This window comes from Pelodiscus sinensis, chromosome 5, assembly GCF_049634645.1.
Source record: "Pelodiscus sinensis isolate JC-2024 chromosome 5, ASM4963464v1, whole genome shotgun sequence".
Classification (NCBI taxonomy): domain Eukaryota; kingdom Metazoa; phylum Chordata; order Testudines; family Trionychidae; genus Pelodiscus; species Pelodiscus sinensis.
Window position 1 is genome coordinate 111,560,438 of NC_134715.1, and position 17,414 is coordinate 111,577,851.

The window sequence follows — 17,414 nt, forward strand, 5'->3', positions numbered from 1 at the left end:
TCTACCCTGTCCCTTTGGTGCCTTCCCCTCTCTTCCCCCTCTCTGCTCCCCCTCCACACAAACCCTTTCCTCTCCCAGCCCTTCTCCTTCCCCTACCTTCTGCCATCTACTTTGTGGGGCTGGAGTCTACGCTCCGTCCCCGGACTCTGAACCCGCAACTCAGCCACACGGCACAACGCAGTGCCCAGCAGTTTTAAAATCCTGGGTCGTGGCGTTACGTCACGCCTGGGCGTCTCCCCGCCTACCGGTTTAAGCATGCCGTGCAGGGCAGCAGCAGCCGCCATCAAGGGGGAGCTCAGTGAAGGTTGTGCACGGCAGGGACGGGACAGGATGGGGACGAAGACGGGGGAGACGCTCTGGGACTGGGGTGGGAGGACACGTGGGGGGGCTGGGGCCCGTTCCAGTTCCAAATATTGGTGGAGCATGGGCACCACAAGCCCATACAACTCGCTGCCCATGCCTCTGCTGGCTAGCCGGTTCTTTATCTTTCAGAGGGGGCGCGGAAGTGCCAGCTCCTCGCGGAACCCCTAGTTTTGCTTCACTGAACCCCAGGGTTCCCCGAAGCACCAATTGGGAAACACTGCTCTATTGGAATAACTTGATGATGAGCCTCTACTGTTAGATCTTTTTAGGAACTGCCTGTCTGCATTGAATACTTTTCTTCCTAATTTATGTAGTTCAGGGGTACTCAACCTTTTTCTTTCTGAGTCCTCTCCAACATGCCAGAGGCCTATATCTTGCCCCAGAGCAATTCACAAACCAGACCATAATAGGCATTTTGCCACTTGAGTTGTGTGTGGGTCTCAATCCAGTAGGCACCCTTTAAGCACACCTACCAGATCAGGCCCCTCAGCTGAGTTCACAAAAAACAAGAGTGGAGTGGGGCTGGGTTAGGGGGAATTCAAAAGAGAAGTTACTCCCTCATAACTCACCTAAAAGGTGACAAAATCCTGTTCAAATCCCTTCTCTCCCTCAGGTAGTGGAGAGGCTTTGAATTGTGGGTCTCGCACATCTCAGGTGAGAGCCCCTAATCACTGGACTATGCCACCCTCTCCCACTCCCCACCTCCAGATACATAGGTACCGAACTCCAGGAGAAGGTTCACAGTTAAGAATTGCTGATAGAGATCAGCACCTTCCTGCAACCCAGACTTAGGTGCCTACTTCTCTCAGAGTGCTGAGGCTTAGAGCACAAGCCCCTTGTATCTCCCATTGCCTCGCTTAGGTAGCACCTGACCCAGCATACTGGTATTTGTGGATTGCTGCCTACACTGCTTTTGTCTCCTTATTCATTGTGTAGGGAGCATGGGCACCTAACTCAGGCTTTGTGAATCACAGTGATTTTGTGGGTGCTGTGATCTAATGCATCACGATACCTCACTCCTTTCATGCATGCAAGCCTTAGGAAAATGCTCACAGACAGCTCATTTTCAGATCAGAAAAAATGTGCATTATCAAATCAGTTTAGTCATCTGTCTATTCTCTGACAGGGGATAGTACTAGATGTTTCAGAGCAAGGTGCAAAAGAAATCATAAAAGGCAATATTGCAAAAGCCTGTTCATAGGGAAAATTATTTCCTAACCCCATCAATTAATGGTTGACGTTTCAACTATGGATGTTCCAATTAGTGATATATTGAATGAAGAGAGTCATTTAAAGAATGTAGTCATAAATTATTGTTCTTAAGACCATCAGTCAGTCTTCACATAAAGGGGATTTTAGTATACAGCAGCATTTGCCTACATATGTATAAAGACAGCATGAAAAGAACACCCACAATAAGGAAACCAAAATCACAGGGTAAACCTGTGACCATATTATAAAGTTCAAGGAAATTACATTCCCAGTAGCATATGGCACAACTTTCAACTCCTAGGAGATGACAAGGAGTTCAAGTGAGAACATTCACAAATTCAAGTTACATTATAACAATACATGGATAAAAATGATTTTTTCCCCTCAGAATGCAGAGATAAAATGGAGAGAGACCCTGAATGTAGGGAGAAAATTATAGGCTCTCACAGAAATAACAGACCTCTAATTTCTTTCAACTTTTGAACCTGAGAGGCCCAGTGCCAAAAGTCCCTCCCATCATAAGTGTATAATACTCATGTATCTACAAATTCATCACAGTCACTCAGGGTATGTCTACACTACCCTCCTAATTCGAACTAGGAGGGTAATGTAGGCATACCGCACTTGCAAATGAAGCCCGGGATTTGAATTTCCCGGGCTTCATTTGCATAAACCGGGCGCCGCCATTTTTAAATCCCGGCTGGTTCGAATCCCGTGCCGCGCGGCTACACGCGGCACGAACTAGGTAGTTCGGACTAGGCTTCCTAGTTCGAACTACCGTTACTCCTTGTGGAATGAGGAGTAACGGTAGTTCGAACTAGGAAGCCTAGTTCGAACTACCTAGTTCGTGCAGCGTGTAGCCGCGCGGCACGGGGTTCGAACCAGCCGGGATTTAAAAAAGGCGGCGCCCGGCTTATGCAAATGAAGCCCGGGAAATTCAAATCCCGGGCTTCATTTGCAAGTGCGGTATGCCTACATTACCCCGCTAGTTCGAACTAGCGGGGTAGTGTAGACATACCCTCAGAGAATAGTGTATAAAAGCATATATCACTAAGTGCCAACAAGAACAGGTTCCATTATTCCCATATTGTTTGTACATAAATTATAAAGAATAAAATAAAATGGAAAATAAAATACCGGTAATGAAGTGCTGAAGGTCAGTTTAACTGGCAGTGTTAAGACTTGGCCATCCCAGGTTTCTTTTGCAGCAAGAAAAGCAACATAGTTGATTGAGTAGTATTCTCCAACTGTTACAAGAGAGAAAACAATGTATAAACTAAATGTAGATGATTGTATCACAACTACCAGAGTAACATGACCTCTGAGGAGTCATGTCTTAATGTTCTTTATTAAATTGGTAAATACAAAAAGATGGAGTAGAACTCATTATGCTCTAGTTACACATCCTTGGCATTTTTTAATGTGCTTGATTTTCTGAAGTGTTGACCTGCCCTAGACGACAAGAGGAGCAGCAGGGGCTCAGCACTTCTGAAATTCAGGCTTAATATAAATAAAGTATCGCAATAACATTTTAGGTTCCATTTGTAGACTCCAAACTGTGAGTCCACTACCCCTTAGAACATGGATGCCACGGCACAAGCGACTTGCAATCCTCAGTACCATAAGGCACAATCTTTGTGCCAATCACTGGAGATCAGTATAGGACTGACATATCAATGAATAAGAGGCACAACAAATACGCTTTGTTCTTGTTATGCCATCCTAGTGTAAATTTCTTCATAATGACTGACATAGCTTCCATTGGCATGGAAAGTAAAATTAGCTTCCAGCTTTAACAGAACTGTTCCAGATGAGACAATTGTTCCAGCTTTGTTTGCCAATTTAATACTGCAAGTCAAGTTTCTTTTTTCAGGGGTAATTCTTTCTAGAGCATCTCTGTGTTGAAAGCCAGTAACTTGATGCCAACAATTTCAATACCCAACTCCACAAATTCTCCCACCAACCAGGCCTCCGTTATCAGAAATGAGCTCTAATTACAAACCCCCTACCATGCAAAAGCACCATGTAGATTAATTTTACTTTCCCATTTGGAAAGTATTTGATTTTTAGCTCTGAAATCATTTCTTATTTATTTTTAAAACGTAATCATAATTTAACAGCTCTGAAGATGTACTTCAAATAAAGATGTAAAATCCCATTTCTAAGTTAACTGGTTAAACGTTATGTTTAACCTGTTAACCAGGATCCCGCTGCGCAGGAGGTGCAGTCAGGCTGGAACAGCTTGCCATCCATGGCGCAGCACATTGGGCCTAGCCAGGATGGAGTAACCCCGCACCTGCATCAGACCTGCTGTGCTGCAGGCAGCTCTGGCCAGGCTAGACAGAACCCACCACGCTGAGGGCAGGGGCTGCTCAGACAGGGCTGGGCCTGCGACACTGTGCTGTGGGTTGGGGGACTGCTCCAGCTGGTCCTGCCTCACAGCCGGTGGGAGGCTGCTCCAGCCCAGTTGGGCTGGAGTGCCCCATATCCGCAGTGGGGGAAGGGGATATCTACTGGGAATCAGAAAGAGGAGATTTCCTGTAGGAGGACAGGGCTCCACATCCAGTTTAAAGTAGGGGTAGAAACCAACACTAGAGAGGTCTTAAATTTTGTTTTCATTTATAGTTACAAAGGGTGTGTGTGTGTGTGTGTGTGTGTGTGTGTGTGTGTGTGTGTGTGTGTGTGTGTGTGTGTGTGTGTGTGTGTGTGTGTGTGTGTGTGTGTGTGTGTGTGTGTGTGTGTGTGTGTGTGTGTGTGTGTGTGTGTGTGTGTGTGTGTGTGTGTCCGTCCCTTATGCCCAAGCAGACCCAATGGCAGGATCAGCATCTCAGATTATTTTGAGAGAGTTTTTAAACATTTAATTTCACGTTTTACGAAGTACATTGTTTGGTTTCTGTCTGCATGACTCTCAGTGTGGATAACGGAATTGGTCACATCAGATTTGCTTTGACACTGATCATCCAGGGTTTTGTTTAAAAAAGCAAAAGCAAAACCTTTTCATTAGAATTAAAATAATACAGAAACATTCTGTATTTTGTTACATTTTGAAGGAGCTAAGTGTTACGTAACTGAAGGGTCCAATTCTGCATCCACTGACATCAGACACAGCTCCAAGCTTGGAGATAAATTTTGCCTGACAAACACCTGTGAGTTAAAAGGATAGTACAGTTGCAGAGCAGAATACAAACCTTTCTGGAATTAAGATGCACTAACTGTAAAAGAGTGCTTTTGTTTAAACTTAAATAATCAGAACAATCAATTAAATATCCTACTTTGAAAATTGTGGTCACAAAAAATTGTTTTTGCACATTGAAAAGCAGGGCCATTGCATAATTAGTTACCTTGCAGAAATCCTTTCTTATATATCTGGCATCCATCTGTAGTCTTATTACCACTGGTTTCTTGAACATGGAGGCCAGTAATATTGTCCAACAGAATGAGATCTGTGACACTGGATGTGTTCGTGTTATTTATCAGAAGTGTTACATACGCAGTTTGAAGATCATGTTGAGTAGTCACCTAAAACCAGAAACGCCAATAGTTTTGTTTTGGATCTACGTGGTAGTACATAGCTGCAAACTACTAGGCCTAGTTAGTTGAGAGTGTGTGTGCATGAGTGTGTTAAAGCTTTTTCTTCAAGGGCATTTTGAGTGACCTGCTGACAACATCACACTCCATTTGATTTCAAACTCCCAGGGAGATTTTAATCTCCTATACGTCAAGCTGTTGCTTGGCGACAGTGCAATAGAAGAACCTGTAGTTTGAAATCCAGGATAACAGCTCATGCAGAGAAAGGACTGAGTGAAAACAAGAATCTGAAAATCCCAGAGAGACCTCATATAGGAGAACTGGAATGCAACATTCTAATCACGTTCTGGAAAATCATAATGCTCAGCTTTGGCAGCATGAAGAGAGGCCCCTTAATGCATGTCATATGTGCTATCATTTCATTCTCTTGATGCAGCTTGAGCTCCTAATTAGCCCCCTTTTGGGGAATGCCTGGGTGCAAGGGTTATGCAGATCCTTATTCCTCCCTTCTTATGGGCTTGCTAACCCCTCTTAGGACCAATAGGTCCTGGGTTCTTGGTACTAACTGCCTCCACCTAGTGCCCAGGTGCATAAATTAATGGACAATAGCTATGACCTGTAAGATGTTATAATTTCTTAGAATAATTGACATTTTGGTTAAATTCAATTGAGTTACATTGAAATAAGGGAATGGACACATGTAATGAAATCAAGGATATCAAATGAGTAACCAACCGATACCAGCCAAGCCCTAAGAAAACTAAGCAACCAAGGCCTAAATAAACTACAGTAAAAGAAATAAAAAAGGTGTTGAAGGTTTTCCCACAGACACTACAAGGTTTAGTAGAGTTGGGACTCAATGAGAAGCACTGGTCTTCCTTGTTGGAAAGCAGACAACTCTCCCTTTGGGGTGGACTGGGTCCCAGATTATCTCAAGCGCTGTTTGTTAGCACAGGTAAGACCTTTTGGGTGCAGACAGAGTGGAGTTTTGGGGTTCAGAGTCAGTCTCAAGCCGTTGGGCTGACAGACAATATGAATCCCCCCACCCTCCTTCTGCTGAAGGGTACAACTCCAAGACTGCTTCTCCTTTGGCTACTCCTCCTTGCAACCAGCTCTCGTCCCAAACACTGTGCTTGCTGGGCACAGCCTACCTACTGGAAAGTCTTTGGGGCCTTTAGTTAGTCACTGGGATACACCAGCTAGACCCCCAGTAACTCTTCCTCCTTCCATATGTGAGCTGAGTCCTTCCATACTCCGTGGCCTGCAATCTACTCCACATTTACAACACTCAACATTGGCTCAAAGGAAGCTGTCATGGTCATGAGGGATGGCCAGCAGCCTGGGGACTAAGGGGTTAACTGTACCTAGCCAGGTAGCAGTCAGCCAATAGAAATGCAGACAGGGATTTCAACCTGAGACAAAGGACATTTTGGGTTTTTCCCTCCTTTGTCTCTGGGCCAGTTTTGCTCTCTGAGGGAGACCAAAGACATGTCTACAAGAAAAAGACTCTTCAAAATGTGTAAGTAGGGTAAAGTTTAGATAAATTCATTAGGTTTTATTGTTTTCTGTTGTGGGACTGTGGATCTGATGTCTGTGCTGTTAGAAATGGGCTTTCCTCTCTTTTGTAGTTAAGTTTTGAACTCATGGGAAAATTCCCCAGGAGTTTATTAACTGGTGGCTCTTACCATTTAGCCAATCCAACTATGCTTGTAACAGGAATATTGTTTTGATAATCAAAGTTCTTTCTTTTTATTAACTTGTATTGGTTCATTTCTGTGTCCTGAGAAATCTGTCTGTGGGATCTGCCTGCATCTGACTAGAGGATAGCAGCCACAGACTGCAGTTTATGTTTTCTCTTTATTTTTCAAGCTCTTTGGGGAAAAGAGCTTCCGGTGCCCTGGGGTTGGTTTCAAGTGTCCACCCCTGTTTGGGGGTTCAAAAGCCCTTGATGGTGGCAGCGGATTTTTATCCCCAAAAATCTAGGGTTTTTTTTAGGATTTTGAGGGGGGGGGGGGAGTTTTATACCAAAGCCTGGAAAGATAAGGTTTTGGGGTATTTTTGCAGGCCCCCACTTCTGCATTTATCGTGCCAGAGTGGGGTATCAGCCTTGACAGAAGCTGTCACACGCTAATTAAAACCCAAGCCTCTTTTCTCACTTATTTATACAGATTCAAACCTTCCACAAAACTCTTCCATCTCTATTGAGCAGGTCTTCGCCCAGATCCGCACAAGGACTTAGCTGTTGCAATACCTAAATAATCTGCACCTTGAAAATCACACAACTCCACAAATCTTTTGTTAAGCACCTATACTATACAATGCATGGGGAGAGACAGGTGACTGAGAATGGGATTCAGAAAAGGCAGCACTGTCTAGGCAGGGAAGCCACCGAAGCTAGCCAATGGGAATTGCAAACAAGAGGGATGTGGATAAGAGTCATTCTCATTCTCTCGCTCAGTCTAGCCCAATGTGAATTTATTTATTTATATAAAACTTCAAATGTGAGACAATTAGCCATCCCTAGCCCCTAGGGTTACCAGGTAGCTTCAGAAAAAATACAGGACACAATTGATTGGGGAGGGGGAGAAAGGACCAGCGGGGAGGGGAGCAGGGCTGGCTGGGGAGATCGGGGGCGAGGGGTGGCCAGCGGGAAGCAGGGCTGGTGGGGGGGGAGAGGGGAGTTGGGGGCAGCAGGGCTGGCTGGGGGAGATCGGGAGGAGGAGAACCCGCCAGCAGAAAGCAGGGCTTACTGGGAGGGTGTTGGGGGGAGCGAGGCTGGTCGGGAGGGGGCAGGGGGAGCGGGGCTGGCTGGGGGAAAGTGTGGGGGAAGAGAACCGGCCAGCAGGAAGCAGGGCTGACCGGGAGGTGGTCAGGGGGAGCGGGGCTGGCCAGGGGGGAAGCAGGAGGGGAGAGAATTGGCCAGTGGGGAGCGGGACTGACCTGGGCACTTGCAGAACCCAGGGTGCTGCCGTCCCTCGCAAGGTCCCAGCGAAACACGAGCGAGTCCGGCTACAGCTCCACAATGCGCTTGAACAGCTCTCAGGAGCACAGACAAGGCTGCTCCTCCTTCCCAAAGCATCACTCCTACGTCAGATGCAACCAGAGGCTCCCAGCCACTCCTCCAGCCCCTGCCAGGCTCCTGTCGTGTGCTCTGCCGGAAAACCAGAAAATGCCGGACATTGAATATGTCCAGTATTTTCTCAATTTTTTTACCGGACAGAGGGCCCCAAAAACAGACTGTCTGGTTGAATACCGCACACCTGGCAACCCTACTACCACCACCAGGAAGAGGCTGGCACCAGTCCTCAGCCTCAGGCAGGTACAGCGTGGTGCTGCAGGGAATCTGGGACAAATGGTGTCCCAGAATCATTCAGCCTGGGCTAGGACTTGAACATTTTGGGACTGTCCTATCCAGTTATGGTAACCCTAGACACAGACAAAAGAGTAAGTTGAGGGAAAAGGAGAAAGTATCTCTCTTCCAGCCTGTAGTTTCTCCCTATCCCCCGCCCCCACTTAATTCCTCCCATATTCTCTAAAAGTGAAGAGGAAAGAGAGAGTCGTTTTAAAGAACAATCTTATCTTCCACATCCTAATAAAGTTCTTAATTCAGTGTTTGGGCCTAGTGACTCCCTACCACTTTCACAACAGCTCCTGCCTCCGACTGCTATTCTCTTCAGGTGGCCAAAGGATGATGTCTTTGGATACATCTGCACATTTTTGAACACTATAATAGCTACATTGGAATTCCTGCCTCCTCACTTCTGATTAGAAAGAACCTAATCAAAGTTGGAGAGTAGTTGGGAGTTATAGGAGAACTTAGATATTTTAGGGTATGTCTACACTACAAAGTTAATTCGAACTAACAGCTGTTAGTGCAAATTAACTTTCATAGCATCTACACATAGAAACCGCTAGTTCGAACTTAATTCGAACTAGCGGAGCGCTTAATTCGAACTAGGTAAACCTCATTCTACAAGGACTAACGCCTAGTTCGAATTAAGTAGTTCGAATTAAGGGCTGTGTAGCCACTTAATTCAAACTAGTTGGAGGCTAGCCCTTTCCAGGTTGCTCTGGTGGCCATTCTGGGCCAAACCAGGGAAACTTTTCTGCCCCTCTCCCGGCCCCGGAGCCCTTAAAGGGGCACGGTCTGGCTACAGTGCCCATGCCATTTGCAAGCCTGCCAGCACCCAGCCAGCAGACCCTGCATCTGGCACGCCATGAGCCAGCCACCAACTGCCACCCAGTCCTCCGCCTCTTCCCAGGACCAGGCTGGCGGCTCCCAGGAGCCTGCCTGGGGCCGCAAGAGGCAGGCGCCCGCCTGGTATAGTTCGGAGATTGTGGACCTCATCGAGGTTTGGGAGGAGGCCTCCAACGTCCACAACCTCGCACTAGGCACAGGAATGCGGCCGTCTAGGGCAGGATAGCTGCCAGCCTGGCCACCAAAGGCCATATGCGAACCCAGGAGCAGGTTTGCATGAAAATCAAGTTGGTCCAGTGAGACCCCCGACCCTGAGCCCTGAGCTTAGAACATAAGAACGGCCATACTGGGTCAGACCAAAGGTCCATCTAGCCCAGTAGGCTGTCTGCCAACAGCGGCAAACACCAGGTGCCCCAGAGAGGGTGGACCGAAGACAATGATCAAGCGATTTGTCTCCTGCCATCCATCTCCAGCCTTCCACAAACAGAGGCCAGGGACACCATTCCTACCCCCTGACTAATAGCACTCCATGGACCCAACCTCCATGAATTTATATAACTTCTATTTAAACTCTGTTATAGTTCTAGCCTTCACAGCCTCCTGTGGCAAGGAGTTCCACAGGTTGACTATGCGAGGGGTAAGAAGAACTTTCTTTTGTTAGTTTTAAGCCTGCTACCCATTAATTTCATTTGGTGTCCTCTAGTCCTTCTATTATGGGAAATAATGAAGAACTTTTCTTTATTCACCCTCTCCACAACACTCATGATTTTATAGACCTCTATCATATTCCCCCTCAGTCTCCTCTTTTCTAAGCTGAAAAGTCCCGGTGTCTGTAGCCTCTCTTCCTATAGGACCTGTTCCAAACCCCTAATCATTGTAGTTGCCCTTTTCTGAACACTTTCCAAGGCCAAAATATCTTTTCTGAGGTGAGGAGACCACATCTGTACACAGTACTGAAGATATGGCGTAACATAGTTTTATACTTTCCCTCCTCCTTCTTCCCCTGGCTTTTCCCTTCCAGCTCCCTCCTCTCAGGTTTCCACCTCCCCTCTCCCACCTCCTTTTCCCAGTCTCCCCAGAGGTTAATCCCCCCCTCCCCAGTTTTGTTAAATAAAGAGAGTTTCTATTTTTAAACACACGTTTCCTTTATTTTTTACATCAGGAAGGGGGGCTAGGGAAGGGTAAGTGGAAGGAGGTGAGGGAGGAATGGGGCACAAGCCTCCAATGGGGAGGACTGGGGTGGCTCTGCGGGCTCCTCGGGGTAGAAGTTTTCCTGCAGGGACTCCTGGATCCTGACAGACCTTGACTGACACTCCCCTGCCCCGGATGGAAGCCTGTGGCAAGTGCAGCCGGGCTGATGGCCGAGTGCTGTGATGTGCCGAGTGTGGGCACTCAGGGCACTTCAAGTCAGGACTGCTTTGCTATCCCTCATCGTGGTAGACAAGCAAGTGGGAAACCCTGAGAACTGTCTGTCTGGGGTGGGGGTCGGGTCCCTTTAAGCACAGCCCTCAGCTAGCCTGAGGCAGCAGCTCCACACTCTAAGTCCTAACCTGATGCCCTGCCGGCACTGGTTCCACCTAGCCTTAACTTCGGTTCAAGATCCACTCAATGTGGACATGCTATTTCAAATTAGCAAAATGCTAATTCGAATTAGTTTTTAGATCTAGATGCACTAATTCAAATTAAGTTAGTTCGAATTAATGCTGTAGTGTAGACATACTCTTACTGACAAGCCCTAGAGCAGGGGTGGGAAACCATTTTTGGGTCGCGGGCCGCTGATCCACGGAACAATCAGTTGGGGACCGCACAAGTGAGAAACTAAAACCAAAACAAAACAAAACCCCTCACTGATGTGGTCCCCATAGAAAGATACTCTTCCTCACATTCCCCTCACACACCATAGCCTAGTACAGGCCTGGGCAAAATATGGCCCACAGGCCGCATCCACCCAGCTAAGCCACTGGATCCGGCCCATGAGTCAATGGGGAGTCCGAGACAAACTCCCCTGCTTTTCCCACAGCCCCACACGCCGCTCAGAAATGCGGCTGTGGGGCGTTTTCTCTTTATGAGTCCAGAGGGGAGGGAGGAAGATTCAGATGCTACTCTCACCCCCATCACAATCCCATTGGCCAGTTTCTGGACAGAAGCTGGCCAATGGGAGCTGCCTGTTTGAATAACAGGCAACCACGAAGCACAATCCTACTGCTCAGTCACTCATTCAAGCACATGACCGAGTAGGCAGAAACATTTTAAGCTCTGAAAGATTTTAATTCTGCAAGCAAGCAGGAAGGCTGGTTTGGCTGCTGGCTTGTAAGTCTCCTTGCCAGAAACTGCCTCTGACATCCCTTCCCATCCCTCTGCCCCCTCCTGCCCCACTACTCCACATGTTCCCATACCCCCTCCCAGATCTGGCATCCCAATCTCCAGCCCAAGATCACAATCCCCTCATACCCTAGGTCACATCCCAAAGCCCTGCACCTCAGTTCCCTGCCCTATCACAACTGCCTCCCTTATCCAAACTCCCTCCCAGACTGCATTCTTCCTCCTGCACCCCAATCCCAAGCTCCCTTCTGCACCTAACCTCCATCCCAGACCCCATACCTTCTCCATTAATACCATGAAAGAGTGCGGCCCTCGACCACTTTCAAATATCTTAGAGCAACCCCCCCATCAAAAATTATTGCCCAGCCCTGGCCTAGTAGATTTTATGTTCTTCAGCCCCACGGTGGGGTAGCAGGAGGCGGGGGAGGAGGGGTTTGTGCACCAACTCAGGCTCCCCAATGCTGGGGGAGGGGGCTTGAGCCTTGAAGGCTGGAACCGGGTAAGCCACGGGCCACATCTGGCCCCTGGGCCTGACGTTCCAAACACCTGCCCTACAGAAAATGCTATAAAAGATGATATAGGAGAGGAAAAATGTTTATTCCTCACCTCCATTGAGGTGAGTCCTTACTGCTGCAGCTATCACAGGGAATACATGCCCTGAGGCCACCATCTCCCTTAAACAACTATCCTAATCCCCATTCATTTGTAGCCCTCAGCTCTTGTTCCAACAACAGACCCTGATGCTGTTGGGTTGCTTCTGCTGCAAGGTCTCACAGAGACACTTGAGCAAGTACAGCTCCTTGGGGTTTTTGTTCTGTTTCTAAAAGGTAATCGGTAACCGCTATCAGCCCTTGGACTAGTACTCAGGAGATTGGGATGAAGAAGCAACAATGGGGGAAGAGGAGGACGGGAGAGGAAACCATCAGGGGAAAGCAAGGAAGGAAGGAAGAAGGATCAGGGCCTTGCAGACAGAATCTTATGTTGGAGAAAGTGTGGAAGAACTCTAGGAAGAATTTCCATACATTTGATTTGAAAGACATGGCAATTCAGGTCACAGTGAGAGATATCATTCACAAAAAAATAATTAAAGTATAACTTGCTTCTGTTTATAAAGATTTACTAGGGCCCTGACTAAGATTACTGCACCTGTAAAGCACTGAAACTGATGTTCTCATCATTTGTTGAATGGCACAGTTTCTGGGCCACATTGATAAAAGGGGGCTTTTATTCCCCCCTCACCTCTAATGTACAAATAGAGGAACCAGGCCCATTATATGTGAGTCATCTTTACACCCGGGTTTCATAGCATTATCTGCCTGAGGAATGAATAAATACATATAATTTCCCTGAATGAGTAAATACATATAATTTCCCTCCTGGTTTCGCAAAGGAAATGCCTCAGAACCATTCATGAGATCAGGGAACAAAATAGATCTCACTTTTCCATTTAAATTACTAGAGGCTGCCATATGGCCAGCCAGGTGTTGGAGGAAAATGCCTATTCTGATGTACTGGGATTGAAATAAATCGGCAAGATTAGCAAATTAAAATAGAACATGAATTTGATCCAAAGGTGGAAGACAATTCACACATAATTGCACTTAAAAAATTTTACAACTGGCAGCACTGAAAAGATTATTTCCTGATAATCCTACCATCTGGAGCAGACTAGCTCTGATTTTGTACAGCAAGACTTTGCCATTTCTAATGAAACTTTTAATGAATAGCAAAAAGAACCAAATATGCAAGTACTTCAGAACTCCATCTCTCTGAGATCTTATTACAATAAAGGAACAGTGAATCTGCTATATTAAGCTTTCTGAAATGGGTGGTTTTGTCTCACCACTTCATGTAACTGAAATGATCAATATTCAGTTCTGTTAATTACGATCTATGGCCAGTTTGATAACATAGGGTCTGCAATGTAAAGCGTATGTATTCTCTTTTTCCTACTTTCCAGTCTATGCATATAATCTAGTTAAGTTCACCAGATCAGTATTTTCAAATCAGCTGCTAAATTCCCAGTGCTTGTACACATTTGAAAGGCTGAATCCAAGCTTGACTTGAAGCATGACTCCTTATCTTTCTTCATGCAAAGCACAGGCAGAGTAAATTGGCTCTAACTTGATTGGACCAGTGTAAAAATGAAAAGCTAAATTAGTTGAATCCATTCTACCTAAACACAATGTTTAAAATTTTCTTCAAATTAGACGGACTCTTCTTGCCACATGGACTTAACAGTAGTCAAACTAAATCTACTTTAGGCAGGTAGGTTTTTAGGCTTGTATAAAATACACTGTCAATTCCAAACCAACTAGCCAAGGGTTTAAAGGAGACTTAATGGTTATACAGGACATCACAGAGCTGTCCTTTCTCCCTTTGTATCTAGTCATTGATTGGTCCTGGATGCTTCCAACTTGCTGGGAGACCCCCATTTGACTCTTGCTTCAAACAGTGTCTACAGGGGAGAGACTGTATCTTGCTCCTGAAATAAGATCTTTATAACTTCCTAATTACCCAGCCTCATACCCAGTTGGATCAGAGCTGAATGGTTTTGAAAATATTACCCCAAGAAGCCAAACACATTTTTGCAAACTTCTCAAAGTTACAAGAAAAACTAAAATAAAATAAGAGTCTATTATTTTCAGTTTGTTTATTTTGGGCCAGATCGTTTTGTGCCTTTGCCTTTCTAATCTTGCCCCTGCATTCCTGTATTTGCCTATAGTCATCCTTTGTAATTTGTCCTAGTTTCCATTTTTTCTATGACTCCTTTTTTTATTTTTAGATCATGCAAGATCTCCTGGTTAAGCCAAGGCAGTCTTATGCCATATTTTCTATCTTTCCTACACAAAGGAATAGCTTGCTTTTGGGCCCTTAATAATGTCCCTTTGAAAAACTGCCAACTCTCTTCAGTTGTTTTTCCCCTCAGTCTCGCTTCCCATGGGACCTTACCTACCAGCTCTCTGAGCTTACCAAAAGAGAGAGAAAGTTTTTAGGAGAGATAAGTGTAAAGGCCATTGCAGCATGCCCAAATAGTCAGAGGAGGGGCCAGAGACTCAGAAGCACCAAATAATGATCAACTAAATGAAAGCACACTGAAGACACAGACTACCTGGCAGATTGACAAACCCTGAAGTTAGCGGCAAGCAAACCCTTGATAGGGAACTGATAACAAGTTTCACCAGAAGACAACATCCAGGAGGAGTAGTCAGCATACTGATATCAGATGACTGCAAAAACAACCTCCAAATAAACATATGTTGCAGAAAAACTGATTTTTATGCTGAATGACTGATTAAGGCCTGTCAAGGCAAAATGCATAGACTTGCATGGAAGGAAAATCCTATAAAGGATGGGGTGTCTTGTAGGGTTCTTTGGGTTCTGTCCTGCTAAGACCATGGAGCGTCAGTCCAGACTGACAAGAACCCGGCTCCTTCCTCGCACCCGACTTATCTGGCCAATAGGTTGAGCCAAGCAACAGACTGGCTATTCCATCAGCAGGACGTGCGTGTGTGTAAATGTAACAAAATAGCATATTTATTATCAATAAATGCAGCAGGTTGCTTTATCCCCCTGAAAAAGATCCCGTGTGCTTCTTTTAAGCATAACACCCCTGCTGGGGCTCTTGTACATTTTAAAGGTGAAACACGGAGCAGCACTTCCGCCTTTGAAATGTAACAACAGCCGGACAGTTCTTGCTACATTTCAAAGCAGAAACACCCTTATCAACTAATCGAATAGTCGATGGAAATCTCATCAACTATTCGATTAGTTGATTAATCTAATTTTAACATCCCTAGTTACTGCTATCATTCCTCATGCTCCTAGAGTCTTCAGAACTACTGATGTTTCTCATAGTGATTCTCACCCTACTAATTCTGATACTGCCTTTAGGGAGCAGGAACCTTTGACATGGGTAACTTTGATTTAAGATACCACTGATATCAACTCATCAATAATATAAGGACTCAGTAATGTTCTGTAAGCCATACAGTATTAGTACATGCTGCTGACTATTGTATCAAAGCTCATTCCTTAAAGATTATATTCAAATATTAAATTACATTTACTGTACAACAACTTCTTCCCTTTATTATACAACGTAAAAGTATGTGTTTCTGTGTACTGGCTTTGGCTTATATTGGAGTTCTCTTTTTATATAATTGGACAATAATGTTCACAGAAGATTTGAATCCTAACATTCCTCAAGTAAGAGAAAGCTGTACCTCAAAACTTACCACTGCACATTTCTGAAGAACTATCCCATACCCAGAAGACACTGAAATTCTTGGCATATCTTCCACCTGGGGAGGGAAAAAAACTAAAACTATGTTGTATATAGACCTATTTGAATACAAAACTACAGCATAAGTTCTGCAATGTAAGGAAGAAAGAGAAAAAGACGATACACCAATTAACAGCTTTGCATTTAAGAGCACTGCCATCCCAACAATGAATCTGCTTTTATCTGTTTCGACAAATTTGTTTACACTATCTATTCCCAAATATAATTATTAACCTAAGTGACATTATTCAGTGGCCAGACTTTCATTTCAGAATGTGCAGCTTAAGGAAACAAATTCACCTACTGGTACAGTTGCATTTTATTACTGTGAGAATTAGAATATATATGGCAGGGCTACTCAACTCTGGAAGCTCCGGGGGCCACAATGATACTCACAGCACATGCCGAGGGCCGCAACTTAAGTATGGTTGCATGTATATGCAAATATATATGCAAAAAGCTTCCTTCACACGGATAGGCACATATTAATAAAATGCAATATTTACCCAATTTCCATCCACACAATAGCACTTTTAATGAGCAATAACAGTCCAGGAATTTAATACTAAAACACATACCAACAGAAGACCATTATATTGACCACTTTTTTGTTTTGGCTCCCACCTGTGGGCCGCATGTTGAGCCCTGCGTAAACCCAAACTGCATCGTGAGCCGCAAAGAAACGGGCTGTGGGCCACATGCGGCCCGCGGGCCACGTATTGAGTAGCCCTGACATATGGCATACACCTGACTATATCTGTCACTACAGTCATAAAGAACTCATGCATTTAGAAGATGTTACTGCTGAACTACTGAAGGTGAACATAATCATATGAGACATAATGAGAAACTCTGTATTAATTAAGTACAGGCAGTCCCTGTGTTACGTACAAGATAGGGACTGTAGGTTTGTTCTTAAGTTGAATTTGTATGTAAGTCGGAACTGGTACATATCGTAGGGGAAACTCTAGCCAAACATTTCTCCAGAGCTCAGTTTTATTCTCCCACACCTCACTTCCTTCAGTCCTTTATTCTCAAGCTGAGGTGTCTGCTGAGAAAAGCCACTCCGCGTCTCCCTAGTCTGCTGGGGGGGGCGCTAGGTTCGCATCTCCCTGGTCTGCTGGGGGGTTGCCTCACCCCGTTTGTAAGTAGGGATCCGATGTAAGTCGGATCCATGTAACCCGGGGACTGCCTGTACTAAATTCCCAATGATCTTCACTATGACTCTTTTCAGACATTAAACATCACCCAACTCTTACTGACCAGCTGCTGGTTAATGGCAGACTCTCGTTTGGACAAAATCTTCTTTGTCCATGAGGGAATTAAGGCAAACAGTGAATGGATCCCGGAAACATCTGGTGCTGCAGAAGTCAAAAGCAGATCATGGTCTTCATTTGTTCCCTTTAATTCTGTTCCAAGTAATTCTACTGCTGAAAGTGAAAGTAATACTCTATGTTAGAACTCTCAAATGCTCGATCTCATGTGGCAAACACTTGCCAGTGTACT

At 45.2% G+C, this 17,414-nt stretch overlaps 1 protein-coding gene across 4 annotated transcripts in view; it reads right to left on the bottom strand.

Annotated features, from left to right (window-relative positions):
• EVC2 (EvC ciliary complex subunit 2) overlaps nt 1–17,414 on the bottom strand; it is a 156,110-nt gene that overhangs the window by 123,959 nt on the left and 14,737 nt on the right. For 2 of the 4 annotated variants that reach the window (XM_075930753.1, XM_075930752.1), the window contains exons 3-6: nt 17,172–17,338; nt 15,862–15,927; nt 4,917–5,094; nt 2,713–2,822 (exon numbers count right to left, since the gene is read on the bottom strand). In XM_075930753.1, coding sequence (XP_075786868.1) covers nt 2,713–2,822; nt 4,917–5,094; nt 15,862–15,927; nt 17,172–17,338 — 521 coding nt within the window. Of the gene's footprint in view, nt 1–2,712; nt 2,823–4,916; nt 5,095–15,861; nt 15,928–17,171; nt 17,339–17,414 lie in introns of those variants that run through there. The other 2 variants (XM_075930755.1, XM_075930754.1) reach the window with 2 other exon arrangements.